This window comes from Balaenoptera acutorostrata, chromosome 1 (assembly GCF_949987535.1).
Source record: "Balaenoptera acutorostrata chromosome 1, mBalAcu1.1, whole genome shotgun sequence".
NCBI lineage: Eukaryota > Metazoa > Chordata > Mammalia > Artiodactyla > Balaenopteridae > Balaenoptera > Balaenoptera acutorostrata.
Window position 1 is genome coordinate 35064059 of NC_080064.1, and position 19795 is coordinate 35083853.

At 36.7% G+C, this 19795-nt stretch overlaps 1 protein-coding gene across 4 annotated transcripts in view; it reads left to right on the plus strand.

Moving 5' to 3' along the window:
• The window catches only part of CCDC30 (coiled-coil domain containing 30), a 160552-nt gene that overhangs the window by 14030 nt on the left and 126727 nt on the right, over positions 1 to 19795 (plus strand). For all 4 annotated transcript variants that reach the window (XM_057531494.1, XM_057531500.1, XM_057531511.1 and 1 more), the window contains exons 5-8: positions 833 to 1023; positions 9196 to 9285; positions 10938 to 11091; positions 15740 to 15811. In XM_057531494.1, coding sequence (XP_057387477.1) covers positions 833 to 1023; positions 9196 to 9285; positions 10938 to 11091; positions 15740 to 15811 — 507 coding nt within the window. The remainder of the gene's footprint in view (positions 1 to 832; positions 1024 to 9195; positions 9286 to 10937; positions 11092 to 15739; positions 15812 to 19795) is intronic.

Genomic DNA, 19795 nt, shown 5'->3' on the forward strand with positions numbered 1-19795 from the left:
CCTGTGCAGTTTTCTGTAGCCACATCCAGCTTCCGGAGAGTGCTGGTGAAGAGCTGGATTTAAACAGGTTGGAGTTTTGTCACCAAGTATAATGGAAGGAAAGAGGGGCAAGAGAGTTGTGAATGTTTTCAAGGGAGGGATTGTAATGATGGACTATAGAATCTAAGCTGGCTAAGAAAGTGAGAACAGGAATGGGATAAGGAACACTGAAAAGTGTTTCAAGTCAATGGATGATAGAGTTTCCAGTATGGTCAAAAATTATTGAAATTGAGCTGCTAGTACATAAGAAGGGATGATTGGAGGATAAGATGTTTGAAACTGAAGCTAGGGAGAGGTTACAGAAACTATAGAGGCTAATGACCAGGTCTAGGGAGTTACTGTGGAGTAGGTGGCTGAGGTGGGGTAGAGGACTAGATCTTTGGAAGTTAGCTGGTAAAGGAACTGAAAAGCCAGGGGACTGGAATAATCATCTACCTGAATATTGAAATCATCGAGAATTTTGGCAGGATTAGTTGAGTGACTGTGGACAAGTTTCTTGGTTTCTTGGTGCCTGAGCCCTCATTTCTTAAAAGGGAAAATCATGGTTCGTATCTCACTGGGTTGTTGTAAGGATTAAATAAGATAGATTTATCTCAAATGCTTAGTACAATACCTGCCACATAGTAAGCACTCACTAAAACAACAATACACTTTAAAGTTATGCAAGAACAAATGTTAAACTTCTGCAAGTAGTAAGAATATCTACTGCTTTTGAGAACCTTTTCCCACTACTTTTTAGTTATTTGCCTGCATTTCTTTTAACAATTTTGTTTCTGGTGTTTCTTCCTAACAGAAGTGCAAATAAAGGAGGTCGAAATGTTGTATGAAGAAGGCTTGTCTGAAATAGCTCTGAGCAGCCCTAGTGAACAGATTGCACACTTACTCATGGAAAGAAGTACACTCTTGAGGAAACTGGAACGAGGGGATCCCAAACCAGAATCACAAAGATGTCTGAGCAGTAACCTACAGAAAGAATTTCCCCAGGTATTCAAAATTAACTGGGTAATTGAATAAGAGGCCAGCTAGTTGGAAAATGCATTTGTTCATTTAACCATTCATACATTAAACTATCAGGAAACCAGTTTTGATAGTGCTTAAGAATATAGGCTTTGGGTTTAAATGGACCTCCTCTGTCACTTGTTAGCAGTATGTCCTTGAACAAGTTGCTTAACTTTTGTGAGCCTCAATTTCCTCATCTATAAAATCTGGGAGCAACTGAACTACTCCACAAGGTGATCATGAAAATGAAATAATATACGTAAAGCTCTAGAATAGTACCTCACATGTTAATTAGCATTATTGTTATTATTTATTGAGAACTTACCATGTGCCAGGCTTTGTGCTAGTGGATGTAGGAACAAAGTCAAATTAGAAATGATTTGGACTTGCAAGGAACTTACAAGCTAATGAAGGAAAGAAATAAACCAGTGGTTATAATTCAGTGTGGAAAGTTCTGTGATAAAGTGAAAACTCAGGGGAGGGGCTGAGTCAGGATGGGTAGAAAAGGCTTCCAGCAGAGGTAATGTTGAGTACCATTTTGAAAGCTGGATGAAGAAGATGCGAAAGGCATTTCTGGCAGAGGAAACAATGTATAATACATACTGGTTCATGTGAGTCAATGCTGAGAAATGTGCCTGGAGATATTTTCAGAAACCACTTCATGGTGAGACTCATATGCTAAGCTAGAGTTTGGAATCAGCACCCAGCAGTGTTCCTGGAACATACTGGAGGCATAAAAATATTTTGAATGTACAAATGACTAACTGTTATAGATGGTCTGGAGAGTCACTAAATGATTTTAAGAGGAGAGTAACATGATCTGATTTGTGTTTTAGAAAAATCACTCTGGTCACAGTAGAGGGGTGGATTGGATAGGGACCAGATTGGAAGCCGGAATTTCAGGGGATGTTAACTAATAATTAATTAAAGAATGAGAACCAAAAACAAGGCTCAGAGTGTAATACAGAAGGGAAGAAGGAGTTATGAAGGAGATGGGATCTATAAAACAAATTGGACACTGTGGAGGTGAAGTCTGGGTTGACCCTAAGGCTATCTACCCAGTCACTACTAAGTCATAGTTTTACCACTAATGGACAGAAAGAATTAAAACAGATACTACAAAGGGTTTTTGTTATTATAAAATGTAATTCATAAAATTTCTGTCACATTCCCAGTTATATTTTGTTTAAGCTAATGTTGTAATTTACCTGAGCATAAAGTAATCAATAGAGTCACTTTTTTGTAGAAATTGACAAGCCGATTCAAAAATTGATAAGGAAATACAAAGGAACTAGAATAGCCAAAACAACTTTGAAAAAGAAGAACTAGTTGGAAGATACACACTTCCTGCTTTCAAGACTTACCACAAAACTGCAGTAATCAAGAAAGTGCAGTATTGGTATAAAGGCAGATATATAGATCAATGGAACAGAATAAAGAGTCTAGAAATAGACCCACACCTACATGGTAAATTGATTTTCAGCACAGGTGCCAAGGTAATTTAATGGGGAAAAGATATACTTTTCAACAAACAATACTGGCACAATTGGATAGACATATGCAAAAAAACAAAAAACAAAAACAAAACCCTCAACCCTATTGAGGTTCCCTTCCCCACTGGTAAAGGAGGGAGTCCCTACCCTAAAATAAATACTATGAGATAGCCAAATACATGACACCCAACGTTGAACAGAGATGTGATTGATAGTTTATTAGTCAGATACACTCACAGCCCAGGGAGGACACTGCCTGTCATGCAGGGCCACAGGGGTTGTACTCAGGAATGGAGTGAACTCATAGGGGCCATGGGAGACAGACTTTGTAGTACCAATAGGATGAGGTGCCCCCTAGTTCCCATGGGAGGATATGACTGGCTTGTTTAAAAAATTCCATGGGTTGCCAGTGAAATGGCAGCCATTAGGCTGAGGACTGGATAAAATATAGCTGTTCTGGCTGATAAGGGCACTAGCTGGGTGGGGAATGTTTCCCGTTGGATGGGGGCATATCTGGCAAAAGCAGGGGAATTCATGCTTAGGCTTTTGGTGCACTGTGAGTTACAAGGGCGTCAAGGTAACACATGAAATTTTAGGCCTTACAATACATTTATCCTATATCATATACAAAAATTAACTCAAAATGGTTCATTGATCATGTAGGAGATAAAATTTACAGAAGAAAATCTTAGTGACCTTGGGTTTGGCAAGATTTTTATAAGACAGGAAAAGCACAGAGTATAAAAGAAAAAAAATTGGACTTCATAAAAATTCAGAACAGTTGCTCTTCAAAAGACAAAAATAAAAGAGCAAGCCACAGACTGGGAGATAATCTTTTAAAAAATATATCCAACAAAAGCTTTGTATCTAAATATATAAATAAATCTTATAACTCAATAATAATAACACATACAATCCAACTAAAAACTGGTCAAAAGACTTAAAAAGTGACTGCACGGGCTTCCCTGGTGGCGCAGTGGTTAAGAGTCTGCCTGCCAATGCAGGGGACACGGGTTCGAGCCCTGGTCTGGGAGGATCCCACATGCTGCGGAGCAACTAAGCCCGTGAGCCACAACTACTGAGCCTGTGCGTCTGGAGCCTGTGCTCCACAACGGGAGGGGCTGTGGCAGTGAGAGGCCCACGCACCGCGATGAAGAGTGGCCCCCGCTCGCCGCAACTGGAGAAAGCTCTCGCACAGAAACGAAGACCCAACACAGCCAAAAATAAATATAAATTAATAAATTAATAAATTAAAAAAAAAAAGTAACTGCACTGAAGAAGATATACAAATCGTAAATAAACACATGAAAAGATGTTTAACTTCATTTATTATTAGGAAAACACAGAAATTACAATGAAGTAATTTATTATGAGGTAACAATGTATCAATGAATGGCTAAAATTTAAGACTAACAATATCGAGTGTTGGTGACAATGTGGAGCAACTATAATTCCCTTATCCTACTGATGGGAATATAAAATGATACAGCCACTTTTGGAAACTAGTTTAGCATTGCCTTAAAAAGTCAAACATAGGGCTTCCCTGGTGGCGCAGTGGTTGAGAGTCTGCCTGCCAATGCAGGGGACACAGGTTCGAGCCCTGGTCTGGGAGGATCCCACATGCCGCGGAGCGACTGGGCCCGTGAGCCACGACTGCTGAGCCTGCGCGTCTGGAGCCTGTTCTCCACAGCAACAGAGGCCACGATGGTGGGAGTCTCTCGCACCGCGATGAAGAGTGGCCCCCGCTCGCCTCAACTAGAGAAAGCCCTCGCACAGAAACGAAGACCCAACACAGCATAAATAAATGAATAAATAGATTAAAAAAAAAAAAAAAGTCAAACATATACTTATCACATAACCCTGCCATTCCACTCCTAGGAATATACCCAAGAGAAATGAAAGAATGTGCCCACATAAAGACATACATGTGGGGCTTCCCTGGTGGCACAGTGGTTGAGAATCTGCCTGCCAATGCAGGGGACACGGGTTCGAGCCCTGGTCTGGGAAGATCCCACATGCCGTGGAGCAATTAGGCCCGTGAGCCACAATTACTGAGCCTGCGCGTCTGGAGCCTGTGCTCCGCAACAAGAGAGGCCACGATAGTGAGAGGTCTGCGCACTGCGATGAAGAGTGGCCCCCACTTGCCGCAACTAGAGAAAGCCCTCGCACAGAAACGAAGACCCAACACAGCCATAAATAAATAAATAAATAAATAAATAAATAAATAAAAAATTTTTAAAAAATGGCATAGGACCTGAATAAACATTAAAAAAAAAAAAGACATACATGTTACAGCAACTTTAATTGTAGTAGCCCTAAACTAGAATCAACTCAAATGTTCATCAAAAGGTAAATGTATAGATCCATAGAATGGACTATTACTTGGTAATAAAAAAAGAATAAATAGGGCTTCCCTGGTGGTGCAGTGGTTGAGAGTCTGCCTGCCAATGCAGGGGACACGGGTTCGAGCCCTGGTCTGGGAAGATCCCACATGCCGCGGAGCAACTAGGCCCGTGAGCCACAACTGCTGAGCCTGCGTGTCTGGAGCCTGTGCTCTGAAACTAGAGAGGCCGCGACAGTGAGAGGCCCGCGCACCGCGATGAAGAGTGGCCCCCACTTGCCACAACTAGAGAAAGCCCTCGCACAGAAACGAAGACCCAACACAGCCAAAAATAAATTAATTAATTAAATAAAAAAAAGAATAAATATACAACAAAACAGATAACTTTCAAAATAATAATCAAAGTGAAATAAGCCAGACCAAAAAGAGTACATAGTCTATGATTCCATTTGTATAAAATAGTAGAAAATGCAAACTAATATATAGTAGCAGAAACAGATCAGTGGTTGCCTGGGGACAGTGTTAGGGGAGGAATGAATTATAAGGAAGTGTAGGAAACTTTTAAGGGTGATGAATATTTTCATTATCTTGATTGTGGTATTGGTTTCATGGATGGATACATGTAAAAAAATATGTACACTGTAAATATGTGCAGTTATTATATATCAGTTATACCTTTAAAAAGATTTTTAAAGAAGATTTTTCAAAGTTCTTATTATGAAATGTAACTTGTAAAAATTTCATTGCCTCTCTAGGTGTGTGTGTGTGTATATATATATATTTTTTTAAATTAATTAATTAATTTATTATTTTTGTCTGAGTTGGGTCTTCATCGCTGCACGTGGGCTTTCTCTAGTTGCAGCGAGCGGGGGCTACTCTTCATTGTGGTGCGCGGGCTTCTCATTGCGGTGGCTTCTCTTGTTAAGGAACACAGGCTCTAGGGGCATGGGCTTCAGTAGTTGTGGCACGCAGCCTCAGTAGTTGTGGCTCGTGGGCTCTAGAGCACAGACTCAACAGTTGTGGCACACGGGCTTCATTGCTCCGCGGCATGTGGGATCTTCCCGGACCAGGCCTCGAACCTGTGTCCCCTGCATTGGCAGGCATATTCTTAGCCACTGTGCCACCAGGGAAGTCCCCCTAGGTATATTTTAATAGGCCAATACTGAATCAACCTGTGCATAAAGTAGACGAGAGAGTCATTCCAACCAAAGTGAGGCCACATAAAGTGACACGGAAGTTGAAGAATTTTGCAAGGCCTGATCTATACACTAATTACATTTTACCTAACATTTGTTTTTTGGTTGGTTTTCTGACTTAATACAGGCACATAGTAGAAACGGATTCAAGCAGTATAAAATTGAATGAAAAATGAGTTTTCTCACCCCAAATCCTCAGTTTCATACTCCTAAACTACCACCGCTGACAATTTTTTATTTATCTTTCCAGAAAATTTTCATCCTCTTAAAATACAAATTATGTTCCATTATGCATATTGTTTTCACTTTCTGTATTAGTGTATATAGATTTGCCTTAGTCTGTTTGACAACATATATTCTTTTGAATGGATGTATCAAAATTTATTTAACCACTTTATTGTTGCATGGGGCGGAGGACAAAGGGATGACATTTAATGCCAAGAATAATCAAAGATTTAAAAAAACACATTTTATTGTGGGATATAACAGCATATATGCAGAAAAACGATAAAACTTAAAAAATACAGTTTGACAAATAGTTATGGAACAAACACCCATGTAACCACTGGTCCTGTGAGGAATACAACATTGCCAACTTCCTAGAAGCTTTCTTTTCTGATCACAACCCCCTTCCTCCCCACAAAGGTGTGCATCCCTAAATAATATATATAGTAGTTTAGTTTTGTCTGTTTTTGAACATTACACACAAGGAATCAACTTTGGGAATTGCTTTTTCGTAAAACATTATGTTTGTTTGTATTATTTATTTTTAATTAGCTTGTCATTACTATATATCATTCCATTGTGTGAATATATGGCATGAGACTATCCATTCTAAGTTGTTTTGGGTTGTTTCCAATTTATATCTATTATGAATGTAATATAATCTGTCAGTTATGCTGCTATGAATATTCTTATATATGTGCATGCACTTGTGTAGGGTATATACCTAGGAGTAGATTTAGGGAGTTATAGAGTAGGTAGATCTTCAGCTTTACCAGATAATGTCAAACTGTCTCCTTAAGTAGTGGTACCAATTTATACTGGCACCAATAAATAGTGTATGAGAATGCCTTTGTTCCTCATCAACACTTGATGTTGTCAGACTTTTAAATTTTTGCTAAACTACTGGGTGCATAATGATATCTCATGTTGGTTTTAATTAGCATTTCCCTGATTACTAGTGAACTTAGTATGATTATCTGTCATTTGGATTTCCCATTTTATTAGTGTTTATTCAGGTCTTTTGTCCATTTAAAAACTGAGTTGTCTTTTTCTTACTGATTTATAGGAATTCTCTATGTTCTGGTTTCAAGTCTTTATTGATTATATGTATCACAAATACTTTTTTCCCACTTTGTGGTTTGTCTTTTTAATATTCTTAACAGTGTCTTTTAATGAATGGAAGTTCTTAAATTTAATGTAGTTCAATTTATCAATCATTTGTCTTATGGTTAGTGTTTTTCTGTCTTGTTTAAGAAATCCTGGCTTTCTGGGATTTTGATTTTTACTTTTATTGAATCTATAAATCAATTTAAGAGGAATTGACTATCTTAAATTATTGATATCATTTGTGATCATGGACTATCCATTTATTTTTTAATGTATATAAATAAAGTTTTATAATTTTCCCCACAAAATCTTGCACATTTTTTTAATATTTATTGCTAGGTACTTCATATTTTTGGGTGCTATTAATAGTAAATGCTATATTTATTAAGAATTTAATTTTCTAATGATCGCTAGTATTAAAAGTATAATTATTTTTATATATTGACTATACCTACCAATGTTACTAAAATTTCTCATTTATCTTAATAATTTATTTGAAGATTTAAAATTTTTTCTACCTGTACAGTCCTATCTGGGAATAATGATACTTTTGTTTCTTCCTTTCCAATTTGATTCCTTTTAATTCTTTTATTTACCTTACTATACTGGCTAGGATCTCTAGTATTATCTTGAATAGGAGACATACTTGTCTAGTTAATGATATTAGAGAAAAAGTATTCAGTGGTATGATGTTTGATTAAGGGTTGGGTTTTTTTTAATGATACCCTTTGTCAGGTTAAGAAAGTTCTCTTTTATTCCTAGTTTGTTAAGAGCTTTTATTAGGAATTAATGTTGAGTTTATAAAATGTTTTTCTATAGCCATCGAGATAATGAAGTAATTTAGAACTTTCATCTGTTAATGTGAGAATTTCATTGATTAATTTTTCTAATGTTAAACCTATCTTGCGTTCCTGGGATAAATCCAACTTGCTCATGATTTGTTATTCTTTCTAAATATTATAGATTCAGTTTGATAAATTTTTGTTTAAGTTTTTGCATCTATGTTTATGAGTGAGGTTGCCCTGTGATTTTTCTTTTTGTATTATTGTTGTCAGGTTTTAATATCAAGGTCTGGCTACCCAGTGTTAGCCAACCTTTTTTTCATTATTGCCTACATAATGACGCTTTTTAAAGTTATTTTGGTTTTGTTTGTTTGTTTAATTTATTTTATTTTTGGCTGCATTGGGTCTTCGTTGCTGTGCTTGGGCTTTTCTCTAGCTGCGGCGATTGGGGGCTACTCTTTGTTGCAGTGCACAGGCTTCTCATTGTGGTGGCTTCTCTTGTTGCGAAGCATGGGCTCTAGGCACACAGGCTCAGTAGTTGTGGCTTGTGGGCTCTAGAGAGCAGGCTCAGTAGTTGTGGCACACGGGCTTAGTTGCTCCACAGCATGTGGGATCTTCCCAGACCAGGGCTCGAACCTGTGTCCCCTGCATTGGCAGGCGGATTCTTAACCACTACGCCACCAGGGAAACCCAATAATGACACTTCTTAGATAATTTTTTCTATCACTCTCCCATGAAATTTTAATGGCACTGATATAAAGTAATTCTATTTATGTACTGTAGGCATCTGCACTTTGTACTTAAAAGGGTAAGATTTTTCCCCCCCCCTAGAAATCAGTTTGCACTCCCTTGGGGGCAATATTGTCTCATTGAGAATGCATGGTCTCGCCTCATAAAATGGATTGGACTGTGCTCCCTCTTTTTTTACGTGGTTATTTTTAAAAATTTAAATGACATTTTTATTCATGAAGCTGATTGATGTAATTTTAATTCACCTCTTAATATTTACTTAGGAGAAATTTGAACAAACTCACCAGCCTCTGCAAAGGGAACATCAGAAACATCAAGAACTTGTGCATCAGTCTACAAAAAGTCTGAGTGAGGTAAGAAAAAATTACAATCTTTTACTTAATAACAGTAGCTAGTTATAAGTTAGCTTTTACCGTGGAAGTATTTTGTTTGAATATATTAAAATGTACAAATCCGTGCTGTAAAAGATATCAGTTGTGCATAAGAATATTATAAACACATCACAAAAATTTGGGAAGAAGAAAAAAGTCAATCACCCATTTAACACAATAGCTGATTTTTATTGAATGTATCAAAACTTAAACAATCGATGTGTGTTATGTCCTTTGAAAAATCACCTTGGGACAGTACACACTTCTTCCCAAATATGTTTGGAGCTTCTTCTGGGGGGGGAGTCCTTTAGAATGTATATAGCACATTATTTTACATATAATTAATTCTCTTTGTGGAGATTATTTTTTGATCTGGGGAAATGTTATTAAGAGCTGAATCCAGTGAAAAAAGCATATACAGAGAATTTAACAATGGGAAGTAACCCAAGATAAATATATATGGATGAAACTGTATATCCATCATAGTATTATTTTCAATAGCAAAAATTGGAAACTACCGAAATGTTGAAATGATTATATAAATTATGCTGCACCCACTGGAACATTATATAGCCTTTAAAAATAATCATTACAGGGCTTCCCTGGTGGCGCAGTGGTTGAGAATCTGCCTGCTAATGCAGGGGACACGGGTTCGAGCCCTGGTCTGGGAAGATCCCACATGCCGCAGAGCAACTAGGCCTGTGAGCCACAATTACTGAGCCTGCGCGTCTGGAGCCTGTGCTCCGCAACAAGAGAGGCCGTGATAATGAGAGGCCCGCGCACCGCGATGAAGAGTGACCCCCACTTGCCGCAACTAGAGAAAGCCCTCGCACAGAAACGAAGACCCAATACAGCCATAAATAAATAAATAAATAAACAAATAAACCCAAAAGTTAAAAAAAAAAAATCATTACAAAATCTGTACAGCAATATAGAAAAATGTTCCTCATATAATGTTAAATGAAAAAGCTAGACAGAAACATGTATATAGATTGGGATTAAGACTATGTAAAAAATGTACGTAAATAAAAAATACTGCAAGGAAATATACCAGTAAGCTAAAAATAGTTTTGTTATGTAGATGGTATTGGTTATTTTCTTATTTTTTAGAAAAATTTGTGTAATGATTATATTCATATAAAATAAATACGTATCTTGGGGATCAAAAGCAAAATATCACTGAGGTTGAATTTCTTACTTAGTTTTTAAAATGCTTTGAAAGTAATTGTAGGAAAGGATCTCTAAACATGATTTGAGCCTTAATTGTGTACATACCTTGAAATTAAATGAAATACCTTATGTAAAGGCATTTTATAAACTGTATTTAATTACCATATAAATGAGGAGTATTTTCACTCTCTTTGGCCAGATGATAATTTTTATGATTAAATTTCTATTATATAACCATAATCTCTTAGATACGTTAGGTTTGAACCTTGTGAAATTGCACGTTTATAGGTTAAAAACAATCAACTATCACCAATTTTCTATGGTTCAACCTAATAAAAGAAATGCACATAAATATTCTGTTTGCTACTCTTCTTTATTGGCTTTCAAACATTTATAGGTAATAGCACGATGTCATAAGGGTATATTTACTTTTTGGTGTACTACTAACAGTGGTTTTATTTCAGTCCCATAATGAAGACCCAGAAAAAGGTAAAATATCACAAAACTGCAGAGAGAGAGATATGGAACAAGTAACAAGGAGGTTAGGGATGGCCCATGAAGAGATCCGAAGGCTCACTGATGAACTGCAAGGGAAGGAGAAAGAACAGAGTAAATTAGGTAAGCTGTGGTTACAGATGAACATGTCTAACAATGTTTTAAGTGTAATGATCCTACTCAGGTTGGAACACGAGAGCACTGAGAAAAAAATCTTTTAAGATAAACACATACAAGTCTGATATACAGCCTCATTTTCTACAGTGTCCAGAAATTTTTATTGAAGCATAGCATAACATACCTACCCAAAAGTGTACAACTCCAATATTTACACTACCCAGTGCAAGAAATTTCCAGCACTCTGGAAGCCCTGTTTCTTCTTCCTATGTCTACATATTCTCTCCTCCCCCAAAATAATGACTATCCTAACTTTTAAGGTTATTTCTGAGTTTTGACTACAGGGAGTATGCATCCTTTAGTTTGTTTCTTTCGTTCAATCTTAAGTTTGTGAGATTCATTTATATTGTTGCATGTAGCAGTAGTTTGTTCACTTTTGTTGTTTGTACTCTAGTATTCCATTGAATAAGCCTACTCAATGTATTCTATTTATCCATTCTACTGATGATGGACATTCATGTTTCCAGTTGTGCTCTATTATGAATTGTGCTGCTATGAATATTCTTGTGCTTATCTATACATCTCTGATCATGATATTCCTAAGAGTAGAATTATTAGATCAAAGGGTTACAGGTTTGTTCTACTTTGGTAGATACTGCCATACTGTCTTCCAAATAGTTGTATTAATTTAAGGTCACCTCGGTTGTATATGGGATTGTGGTTGCTTCACATTCTTTGTCAATACTCAGTATTGTCAGTCTTATTAATTTTACCTTTTCTGATGAGTATGTACTAGTATTTAATTGTGGCTTTACTTTGCATTTCCCTGACAGCTAACGATGTTGAAAATCCTTTAATAAGTTTGTTGTTGTTGTTATTGCTCATTTAGATATACCATTTTGTGAAGTTCCTGCTCAAGTCTTGCACATATTTTTCTATTGGGTTGTATCTTTATGTTTTGTAGGAGTTTATTAATTTGTAGGAGTTTTCTGTATATTCTGGATATGAGCCTTTTGTTGGATATAAATGTCATGTTGAGTTTTTTTGCCATATAGAAATGCTAATATTTATCAAGTCAGATTTAACCAAGTTATTCTTTATGGCTTCTGGGTTTTCATGTGTAAAGCCTTTTCTGTATCACTACAAGGTTATTGAAAATGTTCTCCTCTGGTGTTTTTTTTTCTTTTAGAGCTTTTATGGATTTATTATTTATGTTTCAATCTTTGCTTTACCTATAATTTATTTTAGTATGAAGTTTAAATTTTTTAAATGATTTCCTCTCTATATAATTTGCAATAATTAAAGAAATTAGACTGATTCTTTTTCATGCAGTATATATGTTACTTTAGGGTCATATCTTAAAAATGTTAAATGTATAAAACAATAATGATTCTGCCGAATTGATTGTGGAATTAAAAACAAAGAATATCAGGAGGGTTGAGATTTTGTTAAGAATGCATTTTAAACAGTGAACACAAATGACCTTTTCAGAATGATGGAAAATTGGGCTAACGGGTACACAATTGCATATATTTGTCAAAATTCATCAAATTACTTAAAAGGATGAATTTTACTGTATGCAAAGTATATCTCAATAAACCCAATTAGAAAAAAAAGGAAATTTGGCCACGTGAGTCTGATGAAAAGCAGTCTGCTACTTGCAGTACAGAAGGACAAAGGAAAAAACAGGACCCCTGTTATGTTTAGTTACATTTGGATGCAGCAGAACACAATCACATAGCACCCTGTTCCATCAGCACTTGGTTGCTCTGGTGGATCCTAAACTATTAATTGAAAACTGTCTGCACGGTGAATATCCCCAGGGGACTGCTGGGAAGCTGAGTTAGCAAGTCCTTTTAAAATATCATATGTAGTGTCAGTGTGGGCCTTACGTGTTACTTCTTGAATCATCCATCAATTTATAGCCAGAATTTATTCCTAAGTATATGTGTTACATGATAGTGTTTCCCAAGTATTAGCCTATTTCTTTCAACAAACTGACTCTTTTAAATGAAGGACTTTATTTTAGTTTATTTTCTAGCTCTCTTTATATCACACCCCAAAATTTGGATGGGAATGAAAAATTTTGGCCAATAATAAAAACAGTTTTCAATAATAAAAAAGAATACATGCCAAATATTTATTTATTCTTCAATAAATAAATTACAAGAAAAAGATGAATTTTTAAAGGTTTAAAGGAATTATTAACCAGATATAATGTGTGGCCTTTACTGGATTCTGATTCAAACAGATTTTTTAACATTTATGCAACAGTTGGAAGTTTGAATGCTAATTGGCTATTTGTATTAAGGAATTCTTGTTAAATTTCCTTAATCACACATAATGGTATTGAGTTTATATTTTAAAAGAGTCCTTGTCTTTTAGAGATGCATAGTGAAATATTTATAGATGAATGATATGATGTCTGGGAGATGCTTCAAAATAATACAGGCCCCTACCTCACACCTACACAAAAATTAACTCAAAATGGACCACAGAACTAAATGTAAGAGTTAAAATTATAAAATGCTTAGAAGAAAACACAGGAGTAAATCCTTACGATCTGGAGTTAGGCAATCATATGTTAGCTGTAACACCAAAAGCAAAAGTGATAAGAGAAAACCTAATAAATTGTACTTACTCAAAGTTTAAAATTTCTGTACTTCAAAAGATACTAACAAGAAAGTGAAAAGACAAACCACAGACTGAGAGAAATATTTGCAAATTATGTGTTTGATGTGGGACTCATATCCAGAATATATGAAGAATTCTCACATATTCTTTTATATTATTATAAAAAGACAGCCCAATTTTAAAATAAACAAAATAAAATTTGAGTAGACATTTCTTTAGAGAAGGTATATGAATGGCCAATAGGCACATGAAAAGATGCTCAACATCATTGGTCATTAGGGAAGTGCAAATTAAAACAATGAGATCCCTCTTCACACCCTCTAGAATGGTTATAATAAAAAAGACAATGACAAGTGTTGGCAAGGATGTGTAGAAATTGGAACATTGCTGATGGGACTGTAAAATCATGCAGACACTTTGGAAAACAATTTGGGAGTTTCTCAAGGTGTTAAATGTAAAATTATCATGTGACGCAGCAATTCCACTCCTGCGTGACCCAGGAGAAATGAAGACGTATGTCCACTCAAAAACTTGTATGAGAAATGAACACAACATTGTAAGTCAACTACACTTCAATAAAATAAATTTAAAAAAAAACTTGTATGTGAATGTTCAGAACACTATTATTTACAGTAGCCAAAACATAGAAACAACTGAAACGTCCGTCATTTGGTGAGTAGATAGACAAAACGTGGTATAACCATCCTGTGCAGAAAATAGTTAACATAGAAAACCTGCTAGTGGGAAGCTGCTGCATAGCACAGGGAGATAAGCTCGATGCTTTGTGATGACCTAGAGGGGTGGGATAGAGAGGGTAGGAGGGAGGCTCAAGAGGGAGGGGATATGGGGATACATGTATCCATATAGCTGATTCACTTTATTGTACAGCAGAAACTAACACAACATTGTAAAGCAATTATACTCCAATAAAGATGTAAATAAAAAAGAAGAAGAAGACCTGACACTGCTGTCCTTAGAAAGTCCTGCTTGTCAGGTTAGCCCTTGGCTAGCATCTGGAAACTTGCATTTGGGGAAGGTTCCCACCATTCCCCAATTTGTAATAGTGGCTCACTGTGTGTGACCTCTTTGTACAAACAATGTGATTTATGCTGAAAACCTGCTTTCCTTCTGAGAGTCTGGGATTTTGATGTGTCCTAGGCAGAAGGTGGTGTCTATGTCACCAGTCCCCAATAAATACGTTGGCCACCGAGTCTGTAATGAATTTTCCTGGTAGACAACATTTCACACGAATTGTCAATTCGTTGCTGGAGAAATTAAGCACATCCTGTGTGACTCCGCTGGGAGAAGACTCCTAGAAGCTTGTGCCTGATTTCCTCGTGCCTTTTCTGTGTGATTGGGAATGATCTCTTACAAGATTCATGTTAGTGTCTTAATTCTGGGAGATTCTTCAACTTGCCGTTATTGGAGGCCTATCAGCCATACCATTGGTGATGAGTAGACCACAGGAGGCAAAGTGATAAAACCTGGGTTAGAGAACCCAAATCCAAAAGACTCCAATGCCCCATATATTTTCCTTATGCCCTTCTGCTCTCCTCATAAAATTCTTGAATAGTACCAAAAGCTATTTCCTGAAATTTTGCTATTTTGATATTTCTAGAAACTACTGGCAAAATTCTAAATATTATTAATTGCAGGAATTAATTTTAAGTATTTCCGTGTGTAATTTCTTTTTACTAAACTGGTAGTACCATGCTTGAAAACTTTCAGCTGTTCCTGTTGTTTACAGTAGTCCAAACTCTTCAGCATAGAATCTGGTTAGGGAAACAGGGAAAGATTACAAGATCAGATGATATCAAGGACAGGGATAAATATAAGTTGTAGTAGGAATATTAAGAGGGGAATCTGGAAAAGATTCTGGGAGAAGGTGACATTTATGCAGAAAGTCAGGGGAAAGCCATCAGAAAGAAAGTGTTCCAAAGAAAAATAGTCGTTTGAAATTTGATTATTACACTAATCAGTTGCTCCATACACAAATATTTTGTTCTTTTTTTTCTTTTAGATTCTGCACTTGAGAAGTCTCAACTAGAAATTGAGAAATTGAAAGAAAATTTGATAAAGCTGAAAGAAAATGGTGAGTCATTTTAGCAGATATAATAATATTTAATAATAAAATATTAAACAATAATATAATTTACGTTAAGTAATATTTTTAAATAATATTACTACTACTGCTATTGAGGCAGGAGATAGATGGGCCCCAGGCTGAACAGTTGGAGTTCGTCCCCTGTGGACAGATACTCCAAAACAGCAGGAGGAAGGAGAAGCTAAGCCCTGCCCAGACAAAAGATAAAAGACCACATATTCCTCATTCTCGAAGGAGGAGACCTTCCTGACTACACACGTGCAGAAAGGATCCTTGACGGTCGAAAAGGGAGGGGGCGCCACCCCATAGTAGGTGATGTCAGGCTACCCATAGGCCTCTTCGCTAGAATCCATCTTGGCTAAGAGATGTGCTCGCACACGTGGGAGGACCGTGAGATATACCAAATACAGGCTCAGACCAGGCAAAGCAAGATGATTGGCCAAGGAAACCTGGAAGAAATGCCCCATAAAAGTGAATCAAACTACCAGGAGGGTGCAACCAACTCTCTGAGACCCCCTGTGTGTCTATCCACAAGTACCCTTTTTCCTCCTAATAAACACTTTACTTGTTTCACTACTTTCTGTCTTTGTGGGAATTCATTTCTGCAGAGCTGTACAGGCTAGGGCTTTGTCACTGGCCACTGGTCTAGTGGCTAGGATTCAGCATTCTCACTGTCGCGGCCTGACTTTAATCTCTGGCTGGGAACCAAAATCCTGCTTCAAGCCACTGCAGACCGAGGCCACCCTAGATCACTATTATTACTATTTCTACTGCTATTACTATTACTACCACTTGTTGCTTACTAACAGGTACTCTGTCCGGCATTTTATTTTATTTATTTATTTAAAAAAATTTTTTTTAAACATCTTTATTGGAGTAAAATTGCTTTACAATGGTGTGTTAGTTTCTGCTTTATAACAAAGTGAATCGGTTATACATATACATTTGTCCCCATATCTCTTCCCTCTTGCGTCTCCCTCCCTCCCACCCTCCCTATCCCACCCCTCTAGGTGGTCACAAGGCACCCAGCTGATCTCCCTGTGCTATGCGGCTGCTTCCCACTAGCTATCTATTTTACGTTTGGTAGTGTATATACGTTCATGCCACTCTCTCACTTTGTCCCACCTTACCCTTCCCCCTCCCCGTATCCTCAAGTCCATTCTCTAGTAGGTCTGCATCTTTATTCCAGTCTTGGCCCTAGGTTCTTCATGACCATTTTTTTTTTTTTTAGATTCCATATATATGTGTTAGCATATGGTATTTGTTTTTCTCTTTCTGACTTACTTCACTCTGTATGACAGTCTCTAGGTCCATCCACCTCACTACAAATAACTCAATTTCATTTCTTTTTATGGCTGAGTAATATTCCATTGTATATATGTGCCACATCTTCTATATCCATTCATCTGCTGATGGACACTTAGGTTGCTTCCATGTCCTGGCTATTGTAAATAGAGCTGCAATGAACATTGGGGTACATGACTCTTTTTGAATTATGGTTTTCTCAGGGTATATGCCCAGTAGTGGCATTGCTGGGTCATATGGTAGTTCTATTTTTAGTTGTTTAAGGAAACTCCATACTGTTCTCCATAGTGGCTGTATCAATTTACATTCCCACCAATAGTGCAAGAGGGTTCCCTTTTCTCCACACCCTCTCCAGCATTTATTGTTTGTAGATTTTTTGATGATGGCCATTCTGACCAGTGTGAGATGATATCTCATTGTAGTTTTGATTTGCATTTCCCTAATGATTAGTGATGTTGAGCATTCTTTCATGTGTTTGTTGGCAATCTGTATATCTTCTTTGGAGAAATGTCTATTTAGGTCTTCTGCCCATTTTTGGGTTGGGTTGTTTGTTTTTTTTGATATTGAGCTGCATAAGCTGCTTGTAAATTTTGGAGATTAATCCTTTGTCAGTTGCTTCATTTGCAAATATTTTCTCCCATTCTGAGGGTTGTCTTTTCTTCTTGTTTATGGTTTCCTTTGCTGTGCAAAAGCTTTTAAGTTTCATTAGGTCTCATTTGTTTATTTTTGTTTTTACTTCCATTTCTCTAGGAGGTGGGTCAAAAAGGGTCTTGCTGTGATTTATGTCATAGAGTGTTCTGTCTATGTTTTCCTCTCAGAGTTTTATAGTGTTTGGCCTTACATTTAGGTCTTTAATCCATGTTGAGTTTATTTTTGTGTATGGTGTTAGGGAGTGTTCTAATTTCATTCTTTTACATGTAGCTGTCCAGTTTTCCCAGCACCACTTATTGAAGAGGCTGTCTTTTCTCCACTGTATATTCTTGCCTCCTTTATCAAAGATAAGGTGACCATATGTGCATGGGTTTATCTCTAGGCTTTCTATCCTGTTCCATTGATTTATATTTCTGTTTTTGTGCCAGTACCATACTGTCTTGATTACTGTAGCTTTGTAGTATTGTCTGAAGTCAGGGAGCCTGATTCCTCCAGCTCCGTTTTTCTTTCTCAAGATTGCTTTGGCTATTCGGGGTCTTTTGTGTTTCCATACAAATTGTGAAAATTTTTGTTCTAGTTCTGTGAAAAATGCCAGTGGTAGTTTGATAGGGACTGCATTGAATCTGTAGATTGCTTTGGGTAGTATAGTCATTTTCACAATGTTGATTCTTCCAATCCAAGAACATGGTATATCTCTCCATCTATTTGTATCATCTTTAATTTCTTTCATCAATGTCTTATAATTTTCAGCAGACAGCTCTTTTGTCTTCTTAAGTAGGTTTATTCCTAGATATTTTATTCTTTTTGTTGCAGTGGTAAATGGGAGTGTTTTCTTAATTTCACTTTCAGATTTTTCATCATTAGTGTATATGAATGCAAGAGATTTCTGTGCATTGATTTTGTATCCTGCTACTTTACCAGATTCATTGATTAGCTCTAGTAGTTTTCTGGTAGCATCTTTAGGATTCTCTATGTATAGTATCATGTCTATCATGTCATCTGCAAACAGTGACAGCTTTACTTCTTCTTTGCTGATTTGGATTCCTTTTTATTTCTTTTTCTTCTCTTATTGCTGTGGCTAAAACTTCCAAAACTATATTGAATAATAGTGGTGAGAGTGGGCAACCTTGTCTTGTTCCTGATCTTAGTGGAAATGGTTTCAGTTTTTCACCATTGAGGACGATGTTGGCTGTGGGTTTGTCATATATGGCCTTTATTATGTTGAGGAAAGTTCCCTCTATGCCTACTTTCTGGAGGGTTTTTATCATAAATGGGTGTTGAATTTTGTCGAAGCTTTCTCTGCGTCTCTTGAGGTGATCATATGGTTTTTCTCCTTCAATTTGTTAATATGATGTATCACATTGATTGATTTGCATATGTTGAAGAATCCTTGCATTCCTGGAATAACCCCACTTGATCATGGTGTATGATCCTTTTAATGTGCTGTTGGATTCTGTTTGCTAGTATTTTGTTGGGGATTTTTGCATCTATGTTCATCAGTGCTACTGGCCTGTAGTTTTCTTTCTTTGTGACATCTTTGTCTGGTTTTGGTATCAGGGTGATCGTGGCCTCATAGATGAGTTTGGCAGTGTTCCTCCCTCTGCTATATTTTGGAAGAGTTTAAGAAGGATAGGTGTTAGCTCTTCTCTAAATGTTTGATAGAATTTGCCTGTGAAGCCATCTGGTCCTGGGCTTTTGTTTGTTGGAAGATTTTAAATCACAGTTTCAACTTCCGTGCTTGTGATTTGTCTGTTTATATTTTCTATTTCTTCCTGGTTTAGTCTCGGAAGGTTGTGCATTTGTAAGCATTTGTCCATTTCTTCCAGATTGTCATTTTATTGGCATATAGTTGCTTGTAGTAATCACTCATGATCCTTTGTATTTCTGCAGTGTCAGTTGTTACTTCTCCTTTTTCATTTCTAATTCTATTGATTTGAGTCTTTCCCTTTTTTTCTTGATAAGTCTGGCTAATGGTTTATCAATTTTGTTTATCTTCTCAAAGAACCAGCTTTTAGT